The sequence below is a fragment of the Rhipicephalus microplus genome, chromosome 2, assembly GCF_043290135.1.
Source record: "Rhipicephalus microplus isolate Deutch F79 chromosome 2, USDA_Rmic, whole genome shotgun sequence".
NCBI lineage: Eukaryota > Metazoa > Arthropoda > Arachnida > Ixodida > Ixodidae > Rhipicephalus > Rhipicephalus microplus.
Window position 1 is genome coordinate 224,222,637 of NC_134701.1, and position 18,464 is coordinate 224,241,100.

Genomic DNA, 18,464 nt, shown 5'->3' on the forward strand with positions numbered 1-18,464 from the left:
CGCCCTTTCTATCGGTAGAATCCGAACCCCCACGGCCTGGAATATAAAATGACGCTGGCTAACACTCCCACAAATTAAACGCACATAAGTTTCGAACAATGTAGATGAGGGAGTGCTTTTTGTCGTACCTCAGCTGGCAGAGCACCGGAATAATAATTCGAAGGTTGTGGGTTTATGATCGAACGGACGGAAAGGGTGCTTTTTCGTCAAGTTTAAGGAACTGTGGTCGGGTAAATATTTTCAGCGAAAGATTCATTGCACTCCGAGGAACAAAATTATGGAAGGCCGACGTTGAGGGCCGCTTCAAACAGTTTAAAAGCCGCGCCATAGTGCACCACGCGCCCTCTTGCGTAAGCAGTACGCGCACCTAAATCTTCGTTTTTTTTGCAAATTGTGTTTTTTAATGAATGTTTGAAGTTCTATGTACTTTTTTCTAAAATTACAGAATAGATTTCGATACAACTTTGTATAGATGAGCCTCAACAAGTTGGAAACAATCTTAACTGAAAAGATTGCCGATTATTTGAAAAGCGAAGCTGTAAAGAATTACACAGCAACATGCACCCTCTGTGGCATTGTGAATGCAGGTATTTTTTTTTACGATAACTTTCAAGGGATGCGTTATTCTACAAATTCATATATAGTCTACATGTATGTATAATAACGCTGCAGAATTTCACTACACTCCTTTCGGTAATTGGTGGGAAAAGGTACATTGAATAAGCGAACCCACACTAAAATTTGGGTGTGGGCCATAGGAAGGATAGACAACGTAGACATAAAAAAGGTATCACGGGATACGTAGCGGCATTCTTCGAGAGCATGTGAAATTTTGTGTGAATAGTTCCAGCCAATCCAAAAAAAAATTGCCCGCAGCTTCCCTCGGGGGAACACTGAGGAGGATGCGGAGCATATAATTGGTTAACGGGGTGTTAAAGTGCGACTTACTTGGGTCGATGGCTAAATTGGTTAACGTGGTTGTGAAATGGGGTGTTAAATTGCGACTTACTTGGGTCGATGGCTAAATTGGTTAACGTGGTTGTAGGAGGGGGTGTTAAATGAGTGAACACGTACACACGTATGCGAAAGGGCGGCGCTGGTCGAAGGGACGTCGATCATTGTGTTTGTGGATTCGTTGGAATTCATTTCACCGCGACCTTGGACGTCGACGCGCCGTACAAACCAACCGACGAGCGGCAACTGAGCGAGCGAGCGCCGACCTTGAGTATATATACAGCTCGACGGCGCATGCACTGTCAGCTGTTGAATGTTCTCGAAGCGCGACGCCACATGCGCGTCCACTGGAGAATCAGGAGAATTGTAGATGTCGAACGTGGTGTGTAGAGGAGGAAGGGTGCACAGATGGTGGAGGAGTGAAGCACGCGCGGTGTGTAGAGGAGGAAGGGATGCACAGATGGTGGAAGAGTGGGCGACGGCGCGACGGCGCATGCGCGCGCGTCAGCTGTCGAATGTTCGAGAAGCGGTGCGGACGGCGTGGACGGCGCACTACAAGGCGCGAGTATAAGATGCTTCCGCATCTAAAATAATACGTTAAGTCTTGCATATACCACTTACCCTACCGACCCCCTTACCAATTTATTTATACCATGATCTTAAATATGACTTGCATTATTGCACAAAGAATGTCTCATAGGATGCCTTTGGTTAAGTTGTCTGTTGCTTTCAGGGTCCATCTCTTCGAGAACTAAGATAAAAAAACCAAGGTTGTGGAAATGAGGTAATCGAAATAAACAATGTCAAGAGAAAACACGAGCAAAAGAGAATGAAAGATAAACAGGACGGCGTCGTGATCCAGTCCCGTGCGTAAGGAGTGAAAATAAAGCTAATCTACTCGTGAGTCTTTCGTCGTTATGCATGCACAGAGACGTGGTACCCCGATGAACGACCTTGACGAAGCACGCGTGAAAACTGCCGCGCAGTTTCTGATCAAACCTTGGCTGACACCGCTAGGGTTAAACAAGCACGTTTGCCAAGCGCCCTACACGGCGTCGTGGCTCTTCAAGTTCATCCACCACCCTCTCCTCCCACGCTTCCCCCACAGGCGCAGAGCGGGCGCCCCCTCAAAACACAGCGCGTCGTCGGCATCCGTTACCGCCGCGCTGTTGGCGCAGTTCTCGTACGTGCGAAGAGGTGCTGACGTCAAACGTGACGTCTAAAAAGGGGTGTTCCCCTCTTCTTTCTTGTCCGTGGGGAGCTGCTCTTCCCTCCTTTCGATAATATTTTTTTTTTTCGATCGAGGAACGAAAGGAGGAGGAGTGTGGGTATTGGAGCGGCGCTGGCATCGACGGAAAGCGACGTGGTGTTCCTCACGGGGGTCATGATGGAGGGGTTGAGGATGAAGGAAGGTAGGGGAACTGTAGGAAAAGAAGGAGTTGCGCCGGTTCGAAACGCGCAGCGAAGCAGACCGCGTAGGAGCAGCCAATGAGGTGGCCAGCGTCTGCTAGCGTCGCCGCTGACCTTCCCGTCGCGGGAAAAAGTCGGTCGCGAGGGAGCGCTTCAGACGGACACCGAACGGAGTGGCGGTGCGCCTGTATGAGATATCCGTACGGAGTGGCTGGCGCTAGAACGGGCTAACGTGTCGTCGCTATTGCAGAGGACGTGTAGCACACAATTTCATTCATTACTCTTTTTCTTTCTTTTTCTGATTGACGTTCGTTTCCCTGTCATGTTGACTCTCACAGTAAAAAAAAAAAAAGATTGTAATGCTAGCGTTTGTTTCTCTGGCGGAGAACTGTCGTTCGTGAACTGACTTCTCTCACTGTACACCCCTTACGACTACTTTAGGGCACTCGCAGACCTCGGGCTTGTGCTGACCGTGCCAGCTTCTTCAGCGCAGGAATATGTAGATATTTTCAGAACGAAAATTTGAAATTACAAAAAAAAGAACGATCTTATTGAGGCAGGTCTTATAGCAAAAGTCACTGATTATCAAAGTGGAGTCCACGAAGCCAAGAAACAAAAAAGCACTTTTTTTACCACGCTAAAATCTCGTCGACAATCCCTTTCATTTTTTGTGTGCTTTGCCACATGCATTTGTGCATTGCATTGTAACTGTCTTTTGTTGTTTTCCCTTTTTCATGAGATGGTTGTAAAGCTTTTGTCAGTTTTCTACGACATATGAACGCAAACGTAGTTCCACGCTTGCATACTTCAAAAGTGAGCATGGTTAGAAACGGGTGGGACGTGCCCGAAGCCGGATTCAATCGGCGTGCCACTTTAGCCTTATTCTTCAACAGAGAGAAATAAAGGCACTAATTTCACCATGAATTCAGTGTTAATTTATGGCACCCCTTTCCCACCTTTTTTTTCTGACATCAAGAGGTCTATTATGGCTTCTAAAAGCCTACAATGAGTCCCTAAAATATTCATTAGTTAAAACCACTGCTCGTGGTCTATGCTTAGGTCGTATTTAACCTTGGGTGGTCACGTCTTGATGTTGAACCCACCATGACAGCACCTTTAGCGTTGCTAATACGAATTCACTTCGAAAAATGAGAAAAAAATCGAAATTTGAGCAAATGGATGGTGTTTGCAGCAAAGGCAGATGGTGGTCGACACATGAATTAGCTGTGCCTCCGTCACTTAAACGCGACGGCAGCATCTAGATGCCAAGCTAAGCTGAAGTCAGGTCCACGGAGGAAAGCGCTGCTGTTTGGTGACAAGCAAGTAACTTGCAGGGAAACTGATGGATGTCAATCACGATGCAAAAATGTTTCCTTTCGTTCGGCTCATTATGTATATGTCTTGCAATTACGCCTGGTGGCAAGCTCTCATAATAATGACAAAGATATTTCAACTAATGTGCACAAATTAAAGGAGTCTATGGCGTGACCTGCGAGGAGCATCGTTTCACAATTACTGGTTTTGAATTCAGTCACGTAGGAGATATGCGAAGTATAAAATGGACCTCAATCTCTACAGCAAAATATTCATAACAGCAGATTTTTAACGGGAGCAGTGGAGCCTTCTTATACAGGAGGTACAAGCCGAATCAATTGTAGTTTTTATAGACTTCCTATCCTCACCACAATAATTATCTCTAATGGCAACTTTGATGTTGACGGGTAGCGATAGCATTTCCAAGCCTTCGCCGAGGGTGTTTCGTCTACGTTCATTTCCTCCTAACGTGATAGCACGGTCTTCCACGTGATACGAGTGCGTTTGTGTTATCTGTTTCACGTCTGTTGCGTTCGTGTCTTCAAGCTTTACGTTTTTGTAATTAAAAATTCCTGTCATACAGCAACACTAGGTAGTTTAATACTATACCTAGACTCACATAAAATTTCTTTACTATTTCTTCAACTTTGTCCTTATTTCTCAGGATTCACTTTGTGAAGCAGGGATACCACATGCATATGCACACGGTTTGGGGAGACGCGGAAAATATTACGATATATCAGCCACGAATGTTAGCACAAAATATGTTATAAAATATAAGAACGAAGTACTGTCGTTTGTAATTTCGTGGTGCTGAGATTAGACTTGTGAATGTTTATTCATGCGAAAACTGCTTACTGTTTGCTGTGAATTGACAACGTCTTGATAAAAACTGATATGCAAAAAAGGAGTAGCCGGAGCAGCACCTACGCAAAAACGTCCAATCAAACACGATTAATTAAAAAAAAAAGTTGGCAGACTGTCCTTTATGCGTTACCTGTTCACTTTTCGTGACTGTTTGTTGTGCTTATAAGAATCTGGATATTTACTGTCATGCAGTAAAATAGCAAGCAACACGTTAACATATTTAAAAAATGACCCAACTGAAAATTAAGAAAGTAGTGCTCAAACTTTATTTGTATGGATAAGAAATCTTATGTTCACTGCCTTCTTCACTGAATGGATGGGTGATCAAACGACGGCGATTGAAACGCTATACTACAAGTGGAAGCTCGCTAGTACTGAGGGTGACGTTAAAAGCGAGTGTTCGTGACACATGGTGACAGTATCTGGTTGACGGCCGTTCAGTCTGTGGTTCTTAGGTGCGCGGACGTAGAGCTGCTTGCCATGGGTTCGAGACACTGCCCTCACGTGCCGCTTCGCGCGAAGCGACTGGAGCTGGTGCGTATGCGCAACGAAAGATTGCTGCGTTTCACCGCTGCCATGGAGGAACACAGACTGAACGACTGCCACTTGCGGTCACCATGAGCCACTAACCATCGCCCCGACCTTTCGCTGGCCTCGCCCTCAACGTCAGCTGCCTTGCGCACCGAGTGTAGAGTTACGATAATCGAGTACTGTACGTTTCTGAGCCACTTTACAAACTCTTACGTGCAGTACGTGTATGTGCGCCGACATTTTTGTCGTATGACGCTGTCATTAGTGCTCCTTCATTAAACGTTTGCGCACATGGCATGCTCCCCTGTCCTTAACTATTGTCATGACGTCGCGGATGCTTTTAATATTGCAAGTGTGGTTTTGATTCATCGTAGACGCTATATTTGATTTAGTAGCTTAACCTGTTCATCATTTAAGGTCAGACAAGCAACAAAAAGTAATGTAGGGTCCCCCAAGTACTGCTATTGCATTTAGCTGAAGGCCATCTAAGAAACAACAGGGTAAAATGAGTATGTTGAGGTCAGGAAGCGTTTGATATTAGTATTATCCTGATACACGAATAAAAGAAACATGTACACTTCAGCCTATATAGATTACGCGAATGTTAAATGCGTTCAATATTCGACGACATCCATACTGATGAGGTTTAACGTCCCAAAACTAAGATATCATTATGGCAGACGTTGTAGGGGAGAGCTCCGGATATTTCAACCACCTTGCGTTCTTTAACCTGCAACTACATCTAAGTACACCAGCCTTATACATCTTCACCTCGATTGAAGATGCGGCCGTGATTGGATCCCTCGACCTGCGGGTCAGCAGCCGAGTTGCTTAGCTATTAGACCACAGCGGTGGGTAATGTACGAGTCAGCAGTCACCCCTGTAGAGCGCGGCACACAATTTCAGCCCAGAAAAATAAAAGTAAACTGGCTTAGGTACAGTATGTGTAAGACACAATAATGATGATATGCTGTACTGAAAACAAAACGAATGATGACGACATTGGCTCAGCATTGTACTGAATATGACGACGAAATTGCTGTATTGACGAAAGGTACATTGCTTATGATATTTTGGTAAAGCAACCTGCCCATCAGTAAGCCAGCCGGTGAAATCAAATACAAAACAACAAAATTACACACGTATTGAACGACCATAAATATAATCGCTCTTGATGATGACGATAATAAATTATATGAAAATATGCATAAATAAAAGGTTATCATCATTAACGTTCATTTTATGCTGACGATGACTACGTAGGCGGTCAATGTTCAGGTTTGAAGAGGTATATAAGGCTTGTACCTAAAAACAATTTTGAAGCAGTAGAAGTGTTCACAAAGTGTGTTTTCTTTAAGGAACACTTTTCTCTTCCAAGTAGAAATTACATGCATAGGTATGCCAAAGTACCGCAATATACGACAACCTAATCAAGACGGAACAAAAAAAAAAGGCGAACGCGAGGCTATGTTATAGGTTACATCAAGCTCTAGTATAAAATTAGACAAGCATACCTTTAGATTCAGACACTTTAGTGACACCCGCAGGTCTCAGGATGAAATCCCGTCGGCGGCGGATGCATTTTTTATGGAGGCGAGAATGCTGTAGGCCCGTGTGCGTAGATTTGGGTATACGTTAAAGAACCCCCGGGGTGTCGATTTCCGAAGCCCTGCCCTACGACGTCTCTTACAATAATATAGTGGTTTTGGGACCTTATACCTTAGATATCAATCAATCAATCAATCAATCAATCAATCAATCAATCAATCAACCAGTTTATCACTTTCATGAAACCACATTTTAGGACGAGTATTGTAAGTCTATTAAAGTATTGCTTAGTGCTTAACATGTGTACGCCTTTGATAAATACGGAGAGACTGATAAATGCCATCTGCGTAACTTATTCACTCGTGGAATCCGCCGCATGCCTTCGTTCACCGAAATCGATATGATCTTTTGCACAACATATCTTGTACGACAACGCGCAGTTTAAGTTATTCATGCACCTTACCTAGTAGCTGACGATCTTCCTTAGCTGTTTGTCGAAATATTTCATAGCGAACCGTTTAGGTTATGCGCGTAAAAAAAAAAAGTTAAAGTGACATCTCACGTGGGTGCAGCGAGCATGGTATGGTTGATGGCGACATCTCGCGCTACTGAAACAACTATTCCACTTCGAAAAGATGGTATAAGCTTATTTTACAACATTATACAAACCATCGAGCCGTAATAATGCCTCTGAGCAATGACAGAAGCTATGATTCAGGTCAGTGGGAATGATCCGGCATTGATGATGGGACAGAGCCAGTGAAACACATTACAGATTATAGAAGCAGGCGCGTAAGACATCTTCGTTTGTTTCATTGTGTCACTGCTGACACTCAAATGAAACTTTCCCACTTTGAGGAAACCCGTCAACAGGTTAACCCGATAATTGATTAAGTGCAAGTGTTGTGTTCAGATTAAAAACGTTACTATATTGCTGCATAGATGACGTTCTAGCTTCAGAAGTATGAATTTGGGCTTATATATTTATAGAAGAGATGCCGAGGACTTATGAAAACAAAAAAACGTTGCCAACCGTAGGTGAACTTACGCAGGAAGGTGACACGTCGATCTCATTCGCGAACGACTTAAGCAGGACGAATCCACGGACGGTAGCGGGCGACGTCAATGAACAGCGGGCAACCATGTGCTTAGGCGTCGACATCATGGACCTTAGTGGCGATTGCGAGATTGAATCCGCTTCACGGGTGTCTGGAACGGCGGCGTATAGAGCTCGTCCAAATGGCGAGCGGCGAAACGTAACTAAACTAAAAAAAACCTAACCAGGCCTCGATCGTCCAGGCCCCGTGGGCTGGCGAAGAAACGAGCCAGCGGCGCCTTGACGAAATCTCGGCGCCGCTGTGTGCCGTCGGGGGGATCCATTGGTATTTACAAACAAAATGAGCGCGTCACTCTTGCGTCACCACGGATGGCGCACCACGTGACTGCCGTGGCGCCGCGGAGAGAGGACTCGCAGTGCGCCCGCCAGCGCCGCCTACCACTACGTAGGGAACGAAAGAAATCGGCGGGAAAGAAAGTGAGGAGAAAACAGAGAGATCAGAGAGGAAGAGAGTAAAGACGGAATGAAATGAAGAAGGTAGCTGGAACGTGAAGCCCTGCCGAGAGCGCAGCACGAGGAGTAGTGATGGGGTGAGGGGGGGAGGGTGAGTATGGCAGCAGCATGCCACCGCCACCACCGCGACAGCATAGAGCGGTACGTATCGACCTGATTGATCTCGAAAGGAGAAACGAACCGAGCGTGATAAAGAAACAATTCATAGATTTTCGGCAGTAAAAACGAGGTGAGAGAGGAGGAGAAGAAAAAGTGAGTGGAAAGGCGATGCGAACGCAGTGATTTCTTGGCTGCAGTGCAGCGTTAAGACATGGGCGCGAAGCGAAATACGCTGAGAGAGGCCGAGGTGCCCTTACGGTCATCAAGGGACATGTGGCATGAAGGCCTTCAAAGGACGAATAGCACAAGGCACGCAAAATGATTCGAGACCGTGGGGCCTCGTAACGTGCGCAGACATCCGCTCGATCAATAGCTTGAATGAAACGGCTCGGCGCTGCGCGGGAAGAGCAGAGCGTTCGCAACTTCGAGACAGCTTACTTGTGCAGGTACTTAACGGCGGTGTAAAGTTTTTCGAAGCTAGCTTACATGCATTTCAGCCACTTGGCTACAAATATTCGCATCGACATTTATAGTATTGTGATTGGTGAAGTTTTACGCACACGGGCATTTTCGCCTGCATCAAGTCACGTCCAGAATTCGATCCCGCAAACCTTGTTAAATTGATATGTGGTGTTTAACGACCCAAATTCACGGTTTCGAATATGAGAGACGTCGTAGTGGAGAGCTCCAGAAATTTCGACCACATGGGATTCTTTAACATGCACTCAAATATGAGCACACGGGTCTACAACGTTTTCGTCTTTATCGAAAATGCAGCCGCCACCGGGATGCGATCCCGCGAGATCCCGAAACCTTCGGGCAAGCAGTCGAGGACAATAATATGCTGTGTTTTAGGCGCCAAAATCACCATACTACTAAAGGGCATGCCGTAGTGAAGGGCTTGGGAAATTTCGTCCACTGGGCGCTCTCTGGGGTGCACTGACATCGTGCATGGGCCGCAGCTATTACGCCTCCACGAAAAGACGGGATCGAACTTCTCGTCAGCAGCTGAGCACTGTATCCACTGATCTAACACGGTGGACTGTGTCAAGAATCATAACTATACGAGAGATAGATAGCGGGTCGCATTGGCATCTGCTTTCATTCGTAACCAGGCCATCACAGAATCGAGGAAGAAAAGCAGGCTTACCGGTCGACGCCGTGAAAGTATTTCGTGTGTTCCATGCGTGAGCCACATACCCATGTGAACAGGCATACGTAGGAGTGGTAGTTCGACCTGTCTCGTTAGCTGAACATACTGCTCTGCCAACTTTCGTGGCATCACGAACGTTCACCCCAAACACTACGAAGCAACGTCCGTCGTGTCCCGCTGCGAGGTAACAGTTCAAAAACGAACCCACAGGTGCGTTGTTTAACAGGCGCGGGAAAACAGCGGTAGTACTGATGTGCCGTCGTTGTGTCATGCTGCTTGTAGTGGAGGACGTCATTGATGTATTCTTTCTGGCACCCCTTTTCGTTGTTAGCAATGACGGAAAAAAAATTGGAAGACCAGATAATGCGATCCTGAATAATCAAGATCTAATAACGGAGACGGCGCACTCGATGTGCAGTGGGCCAGCGTCGGAACAGTCACGAGAACAACGGAATAGCGATGAGCGCAACTCAATGATATTAGTTATGATAATTGCCGGGATTTTAGAAGGCTCAACTGCGTTATGATATTGAGGCACGTCGTAGAGAGGACCTTCTGAATTAATTTTGAACACCTGGCGTTCTTTAACGTGCTCCTATATAGAAATGCGGCCACCGTGTGAGAACCTAATCACAATATCATAATTATTGTGCCACGAGGTATGTATACACTGTCATTAAAACAAAGTAAACCAAAAGTAGGTAATGCGTGCTTTTGGTGATGGTTGCCTGGACCGCTTATATTTAGGCACATCCTAAACAACGTTATAATATGTATGTTTTATTCAGCTATCGCCACTGTTGCAAACTTTTAAATCTTGCCACAGGTGACAACATGCATCTTGACATTGGCTCGTTTTTCTCGCACTGTAATTTGTCCTTGTACCATCTCGACACCTTATGCTTAAATATTTTTTCCACTGTAGACGAGTACGCAGCTGTTGTGATTGCATTTGCATTCTAGCGTATATTTCAAGGTTTCTCGCTTCCCGCCAAAAGGCTCACGTGCACAATTAGCGAAATTCGCCGCCTCAGAGGCCATTTTCCATAACGCTGCTTTTGAATACAAGCATAATGTCATTACAGTGGCTCGGCTGAGCCGCAAACACCGGATGTCATTTCCGATGATGACCAGAGGCGGGAGCGAGATGTGTCCTGCAACATCCAACCACAATATGCCGAAGAAATGTAGGCTCGCCAGCTTTTTCACACTTATGTCTTGCGTGTGGTCTTTGAGATGGATCCTACATGTGATTCCGTGAGGAGGTCTTGTTGGGGAGAAATTATCGACACGTTCCAAGTTTACCAGGTTATAATTGCAGGCCTACCGCATTCACCTGCACAGTGCACGTGCCTCGCTTACCGCAGTCACTCGCATAGTACCAGCAATAAATGGCAGTGTTTGTTGCCGGCTAATGTTGCTCAAGTGAACGCTACCGTCGGCTTGTGTCTTTTTCGATCTGTCTATTTGTGCAAAATGCTACCACTATCATTTCCACGTACCTTGCAAGACATTTTGCTCTCTTTCTTCTCCTTTTAGCCCGCGTGAACTATTCCGTTCTTGCACTCGGCCTATTTTGATGGTCCGAAGTTACACCTTCTCCTGGACACGCATGCCGTCTCGTATCTATTTCAAGGCAGTTCAGGAAAAGTTGAGTGGAATATTTAATTGGACCTGGTACACAGCCCCCAGATTGTATAACGGGGCTGAGCTGCTTCCAGTGGATGCTCGTAATGCATCGCGGCCATGTCCGATAAGAAATACCACAGAAGTGGAATTACCCAGAGGTACCGAGATGCGGAAAAGTTCCATGGTCATTGAATTGCTATAGCTTCTTTTCCAATAAGCGTTCAACACACTCATTTAGGAATAACGTGCAGCAAAACCAGACCATGTGATTAAAATGTTCGTGCCACATCCAAGCCAGTGACATCGGTGCGCAAATGACACGCGCTGTCCATGCTCTTCATTCGTTGTTTGCACTTCGGCATAGCTCATAAGTTCTCAGCTGAAACGGCGAAGCGAGTAAACATAAAAGCTGCGGCTTCGCGACAGATAAACACGAATATTTCGTGTTGCGTGGGATGAAAGTGAACGAATTTATACGCAAAGCCATTATTTGTATATGACTTAATGCGCAAACATTTCATTAAAACCACCCCCGCGCGTTTCTAACATGCGCTTTGTATATACACCACCTTGTTAAGCGTGTCGTATGCATGGCGATAACGTACATACAGCTGTCATCGCAATGATTCCCTTCGCAAACATCCCGCAGTGGCTCAGTCATCGTGAAATGACCGCGTCGATGCATCCCATTATGATGATGGCTGATTTCATGTTTTGATTTCCGGCCCTGTTTGCGAACGGTGCATAGAAGCACGGCTCACAAGATATAACTCGTAAGCGCCAGTTTAACATAAACAGTTCGTGGGATGACATCACGCGTAAAAGTAAGCAAAGTTGTTCACGCTGCACCAGGCTGTTACGAAGTGGATTCCGCATCGGTTGCAAAAACTAATGCACATCCCGGCATATTCAGAGGCTCCTTGAAGAACATCGAAAAATGCAAACAACGAGCGAGCAATTCTTTCCTGGTGTTTCTTGCCTCTTCGGCATAATTAGTGACGCCGACAGTGCGTTTCTTTGACGTCATGAAAAAAAGTCAATAAAATATAAATTGCCATTGGTTCATATACGGCGATTATAATTTGTTAATTACCTCCCATAGCTTGCTAGGCCACGCACTCGCAGGCTCAATCTGCCATGTCTTGCATCAGGACCATGCGCGATCAATTGATTGTACTTCACGTTTTGAGCTTTCGGCTGCAGAAGCGGGCATAACTGCGATAGGCCAAAACGCGCAAAATCCTGACATTCTTAGTCCTGATATTGTACACGTGTTTTACAATAGCGGCTGCAGGAAGCGTAATAAAACGTCATAAAGCAAGCAATATATATCTTCTCTTCTAACTCAAAGTCCTTAAAGCGGAATAATAACCTTATCTGACGTCTTTCTCAATCATCAGCACGCAGATTAGATGCTACACCCATAAGATAAATTGTGTACGTATTTGCCGCATAAAACCTGTGTTGAAAGGAATGGCGCATCGGTTGTCAATTTCGCATCAGCTAATTACGTAGGCCATTTTCGTGAAGGCGCTGTCGTACCGCGATCCTAGTGTAGTATGTAACCTGGTACATATGCTTATACGTGGGATGGCTCATCAAGCTGCGCCTCGTTCGTGCTGTGAGCAAAAAAATGAAAAGACTCAGTCCATACGCTGGAAAGCGGTGTCCGAATATTCAGGTCTTGACACAGCACCTGCCTGGGCGACCACAGTATGTTCGGCTACTCCCGGCCACGCTCTGCTTCGATCCATAAGATGGCGCCGTGGTCGACGACCCAGCGAAGCAGTGCAGACGCCAAACAGGCTGACAAAGGGTGTTCCAACACTCTCCGTCATGGCTATAATGGAGTCGCTGACCTACGCTCCCTCTCCTCATGCACATATTAATATACCCCACAAAGTGGACGGGGGATAGCCACCGTGGTAGCTCAGTTGGTAGAGCATCGTATACGTTATTTGAAGGTCGCAAGTTCAATCCCTGCCCATGGCATGTTGTCTTTTCGTGCACTTTTCTTTCATCACGTCATTTATACTGCAAAAATTCTAATAACATCCCCTATAATTGAGCGCATCACGTTCACATTGTCAACTTCCAAGATTGTTTGGAAACTTACACAGGAGATTCTCGCTTGCGGGTGGCTTCCTAGGTTTACTTGGTCGTGTGAGGTACTTGGGACAGTGTGAAAATAAGGTGCGAATAACCTTCACAGTTAGAACATGCCTCTTTGGTGGGTCAGGTAGCACCCTTGCCTTGAACTCCACGCGATATGCAGTTGAAATCACGCTCTTTAAAAAAAATGCTTCGCGCAGACATGATCAGAAAACATTAGAGTTAGTTCTGTCCTCGGCATTGCACCACACCACCGCTTCAGAGGATCACTGTCGGACGGCAGTTCAAACAGAGGCACGCGCTCCGCAAAGTCAGATAGCCAGAACGGCAGTTCGCCACAAAGCAGATGTAGTACTCAACATTTCGCGCTTGTGTTGTGTACTACGAGCGTTTTTTTTCATCTTCGGTTTAAAGCAGCATGTCTCCTGGTCAACCGTGCACAACCAACTAACCCCTAGTTTTGCCCTTTCAAATCGTGCTCTTTAACCTGCACTTACATCGCACAGCGCGCGGACGTCTGGCATTTGGTCTCCGTCGAAATGTGACCGCCACGGCCAAGGTCGAACCCACGACCGGGTCAACAGCCGAGCACAAAAACCATTGCGCCACCGCGTCGGACCCACAAATGGGAAAGATGTGCGACTGTCCCAGTAAACGATTCATAAAAGGTTGAAAGAAAGGCATAGCGGCTTTGAGAGAGAAAGAGCGAGACAGAGAATGGGAGGTAGAGATGAGAATAAAAGAAACAAATAAAAAGAAAATAACATGCGACAGGCAAAGCAGCTGAAAGCATTTCATTTTAGTCAGCCGCCTGTTTTCTTTGGCAGTGCACCGGCCTAAATATACGCAGCCCACTGTGGCACTGTGCTCTAACATTGGAGGCGCGTCTACGAAACCGATATGGAGCCAGACGACTTCCGAGCGCTGAGACCCCATCGACCTAGCATCATTGAGCATACTGTCTGTTGCGCTAAGATTTTCCCCTATACGACAGGTGCATCAATCGTAAGTGCAAGCACGAGCTCAAGAAGATCTTAAATCACTCGCTCGTAATTTGCCTAAATAAATAAAGGTGAACTTGGGGCACTGCGTAAGATGGTCACGCACGCCTACGTGGAGGGGACGCCCTTCGGTTATAATTCTTCAAGGTGGGATAGTGAAGCTAAGTTATCGATTTGGCTTTAATCTGCTTATGTTTGGTTTGTCAGCGTTGCGCGACTGAGTAATCATAAAATAGAACTCAGGCTGCCTCAACGGGGAGTCATGGAAGGATTCGGGTTTCGGTGCTAGAAAAATGAAACTTGGTCTAACGTCTTCTAGTTATTTTTGTTACACTTTAATCCTGAACGAATGCAGATCACTAAAAGAGACTCACGAGTCTGGTGTGCCATCCCCTCGCTACGTTACTAACCAGAAAACTCCACCGATCGATAGTCGAGACTCCTGATAACCTGTGAGTCAAACTTTATAGAGTAACTCGTAAATTGGAATATACAATTAATTATCAAGGTCTGCTAGAATCACTTTCTGTTCTCTCGACAAAGGATGCCATGAGCCCAAACTATACGGATGGTGGCTGATTAGAGTATCGTGAGCTCTATTGTTACGGCTGTCGCCACTGGATGCCGCCACATACCAGCTCATCTAAGGCTTTAGCTCGCGCGATAGCGATCACTCTGAAGCTAAGCCACACGGTCAAAGAAAAATTAAATAAAAAATAGCGCAGCTTGTTCTAAGTCACGCAGAGCTTGAAACGACAAAACTGGGTGATTCTGAAGAATACTCTAATTGCTTTCAGGTTCTGCCTAAGCCTTAGCTAGGTGATACAGACTATAGGTTGCTTCTAGGTCAGTAACACCACATGCAGTCGCAGACAAAGCGTGGTTATCCAAACTAGCGAGACATATCACGCTTGAACCAAGCGTTAGAGCTTCTGATATGCGTATGGGCAAGTCGTCAATGGTGTATGCCTTCGGAGTCTTCTCGCAGCAGCCGCAATCATTCCCGTTCTCGAGTATTTTCTCGTTACACATTCTTGGTGTCTTTGGCTCGCAGCCATTTGTTGGGCTAGCCGTTCTTCGGTTTCAGTGAATCAGTGGGATTTACCCGATTTCTGTCGGACAAACATGTTAGTCAAGGTGATAGTTTTTTGATAGGCCGCACAGTGGCACTTATCTTTTAAGATTGTGATAACATTATGTGATCAACTCGCAAAAAACAATTCGCTAAAACACCTTCACTCTGCAGTGAAAGCGTTCAAGTTAATGAGGCATGCTCCCGAATGGTAAGGATTCTTGCACCTTTCAGCGCGTTTGTTGGCCCGAAACGAGAGAGCAAGCGCTCGATGCATGCGATGAACCCGAGTACCTCCACTCGAATTCCGCATTCTCAAAAAAATGAGCGGCTGTTAATTCCTACAAGGCAAGGAAATTTTTTTAGCGAAGTCATCTGATTATTATTTGAATAACTGTTACAGGGAACCTATAAAAAATGGGGGATCCTTAAGCTTCTCCTTTAGGAGTTGCAAACTATAGCGATATTATGTTCCTCGTGCGTACTTTAAACACTTAGCCTACGAAATCGTTTCAAACTTGCTATGCACCCACTTGCCTTAAGGGTAGAGTTGCGTGTGGACATTTCATAGAGGGTGACTGGCTTTAAACTATATATGAAGTTTATGGTGATCCTTCTGACGCCCGATGGCAATGTATGCTTGTACCACACATTATTACGACAATACTTCATGCTGTATTGTGAAGAATGTATACAGAACACCTGTGTTTGTGAAGCATGAAAGTTACTTTCACTGTATTTCCAAGCATAGGAAGTTACTGTCATTGCTTTTTCAAGCAGAGGCGTGGTTGTGTGGTAGAATATCCGCTTGCTACTCAGGCGATACGTGTTCCGTCCCTACTCTGACCCAGGAGTTTTTTTTTTCATTTTATTTGCATCATTCTCGACTTTTTTTGATCACGCATCAGATGATGATTTCTCGCTCGCAACCAACGACGTTATCACGGGAACTTCTGTGAAACGAACTAGTTAACCCTATCGCGTAAGAATAGTCAAGTAGAGATAGCTCAGCCAACCATATTCTTTTACGCTGGAGCGGGCAGAATATGGTACACCTATATCTGTATTGCTTGAATGACATGAGTAGTTCATTGTTACAAGTCGGGTAGGTTTTGTGAGAACGAACTTTTGTTTAATAATTAGGTACACTTTACTCAACTCTCAGGTTAACCATGCATGCTCAATTTTAGAGAGAACGGAAGATATATACATCGCAAGTTTGTCATAACGTTCGCGTATGTAGTAGACATAATAAATTAACGATAGATATTAAGTAAAAAAACAGTCATGAAGCATTTCTGTTGTAGATGCATGTGAAGTGCTCGTAAAAGAGGACAACTACAAATTATTAGAAGAGTTTGATCTGAGTCTACATTTTAAGACTTTGTGTCGTGTTGCGGCACTTATAGAACTAAGTGGGACGCAGTCGTCTTTCCTGGCACGGGTCACGCATATGTGCATGCTGTGAGGGACAAGATGCGGTTTCAGGATTAATTAATACGACAATGCCGGTATACATGCTGTTTTATGTAACTGAGCTATGCGCGAAAGGCGGTGTATATCAACTAGAACTAAGTACGGGAATTATTGTTTGTACGCTTTAGCATATAGCGTGTTGTTATGACAAAGAGCACCGCTGAAGCGACAGAGTATTGGAGGGAGAGCTGCTTAATGATGCGTTCCTCCTCTCTCGGCATCGTTTTGTGGGAGCGATTCCTATTCTAAAAAAAGAGTACATGAGCAAAACAAACTCAATCATCAACTATGTGAGCTTGCTTTCCTTACTTCGCAGTGTTGATGTTTTACTTGTTTGTAGTGTGTGTGCGCCACATTGTTATGAAATGGGCCAAGTTTTTTTGTTTTCATATCGTTCGTAATATTTGATCATCATTTCAGGAACTTCAATGCTGAGCACGATGAAATTCTTTGGGCAACACTCGCCTGAGCTCTGTAATGAATTACTGCAGTGGGACACATTGTTTTGTTCTTATGAATTATGCATACGCTACGGCAATGCGAGCAAGGATCACTTGGACATTTACGTAAGATGTCAATATAGAAGACTGCTGTCGTAGCGCATTGATTGATTTGGGGGGGTTTAACGTCCCAAAACCACCATATGATTATGAGAGACGCCGTAGTGGAGGGCTCCAGAAATTTCAACCACCTGGGGTTCTTCAACGTGCACCCAAATCTGAGCACACGGGCCTACAACATGCTGTCGTAGCGCAGTCGTGCAATTTGATAACGCAAGCTGCTGCATGCAGCGCACGCGTAGCACACTCAACAGTCACAGCGCACCTGGCCATAGGCATGTGCTCGAGAAGTGCAGGGCTTTCCCTCGTCCCCCTCCCCCCCTCCTTCTCTCCAATCACCTAAAGAAAGGCTCGAAGTAAGCCTTATACTTTTACTCGGTCGGACCTCTGCCATCGTCGTTTAAGGGGCAATGTTATGGCCACTCAGGATTTCGTTGATAATGGCGACCGAAGGCCTATGATGTTGAGCTGCAGGAGTTGCTGACTATTAATCTTTACTCCGAAAAAACATGGACCGATGGCTGTCCATTGTGAGAAGCGCATCAGTGTTTCGTTTTCATTTCACTATTCATACTTAAAGGGGCCATGAAATGCTCACCCAACAACCAAATTGCATTTTTCTACCAAATATAGTAGTGAGATCTATTGTGTGTGCAAGTCTTAAAAATGGACTGTAAAGCAACATTTCATTGCAAGGTGAGCCCTAAAAGTCACCGTCTATAAACCTCACCACCCCATAGAGTTAATATCCCCACCCACAGCCGGCGATCGCCATTTTGTCATGGCGTGCGTGACGTCACGTTCTTCATTGAGTGGCGCAGTCGTCTTCTACCTAAGTTTCAGCCATTGCAAGCCATTCAATTTTCAATACCGAACTTTAAAAGTTCTAATAGCTCCATTGCACGTGCATCTGACCACAAAGCAATATCGTTGGCCGGAATGCAAACGCTCGCAGAAAAAACGGCTTGTTACAACACTCGCAATTATACCAGCATTGCCAAACTATCGGGTGCTCTCGTGTTTATAAAATGTTCTTTATAGATTAAGTTCTCGACCAAATGCGATGACATTTCGCTAGCTTGTTTATGAACACGTAAGAATCAAGCCACATAAGGCATATTCAGCGCGCTAATGGGGTATCAATGTCCTTTAAGCACGTTTTCAGGAC

At 45.3% G+C, this 18,464-nt stretch overlaps 1 protein-coding gene across 2 annotated transcripts in view; it reads right to left on the minus strand.

The window, feature by feature from the left end:
• The window catches only part of LOC119170377 (sodium- and chloride-dependent glycine transporter 1-like), a 114,620-nt gene that overhangs the window by 79,296 nt on the left and 16,860 nt on the right, over window positions 1-18,464 (minus strand). Inside the window, exon 1 of one of the 2 annotated variants that reach the window (XM_075876411.1) lies at window positions 9,444-9,597. The exons of the other annotated variant lie outside the window; for it this stretch is intronic. Within the exon in view, the coding sequence (XP_075732526.1) occupies window positions 9,444-9,575 (132 nt within the window). The 5' untranslated portion in view covers window positions 9,576-9,597. Of the gene's footprint in view, window positions 1-9,443; window positions 9,598-18,464 lie in introns of those variants that run through there. 2 annotated transcript variants of the gene reach the window in all.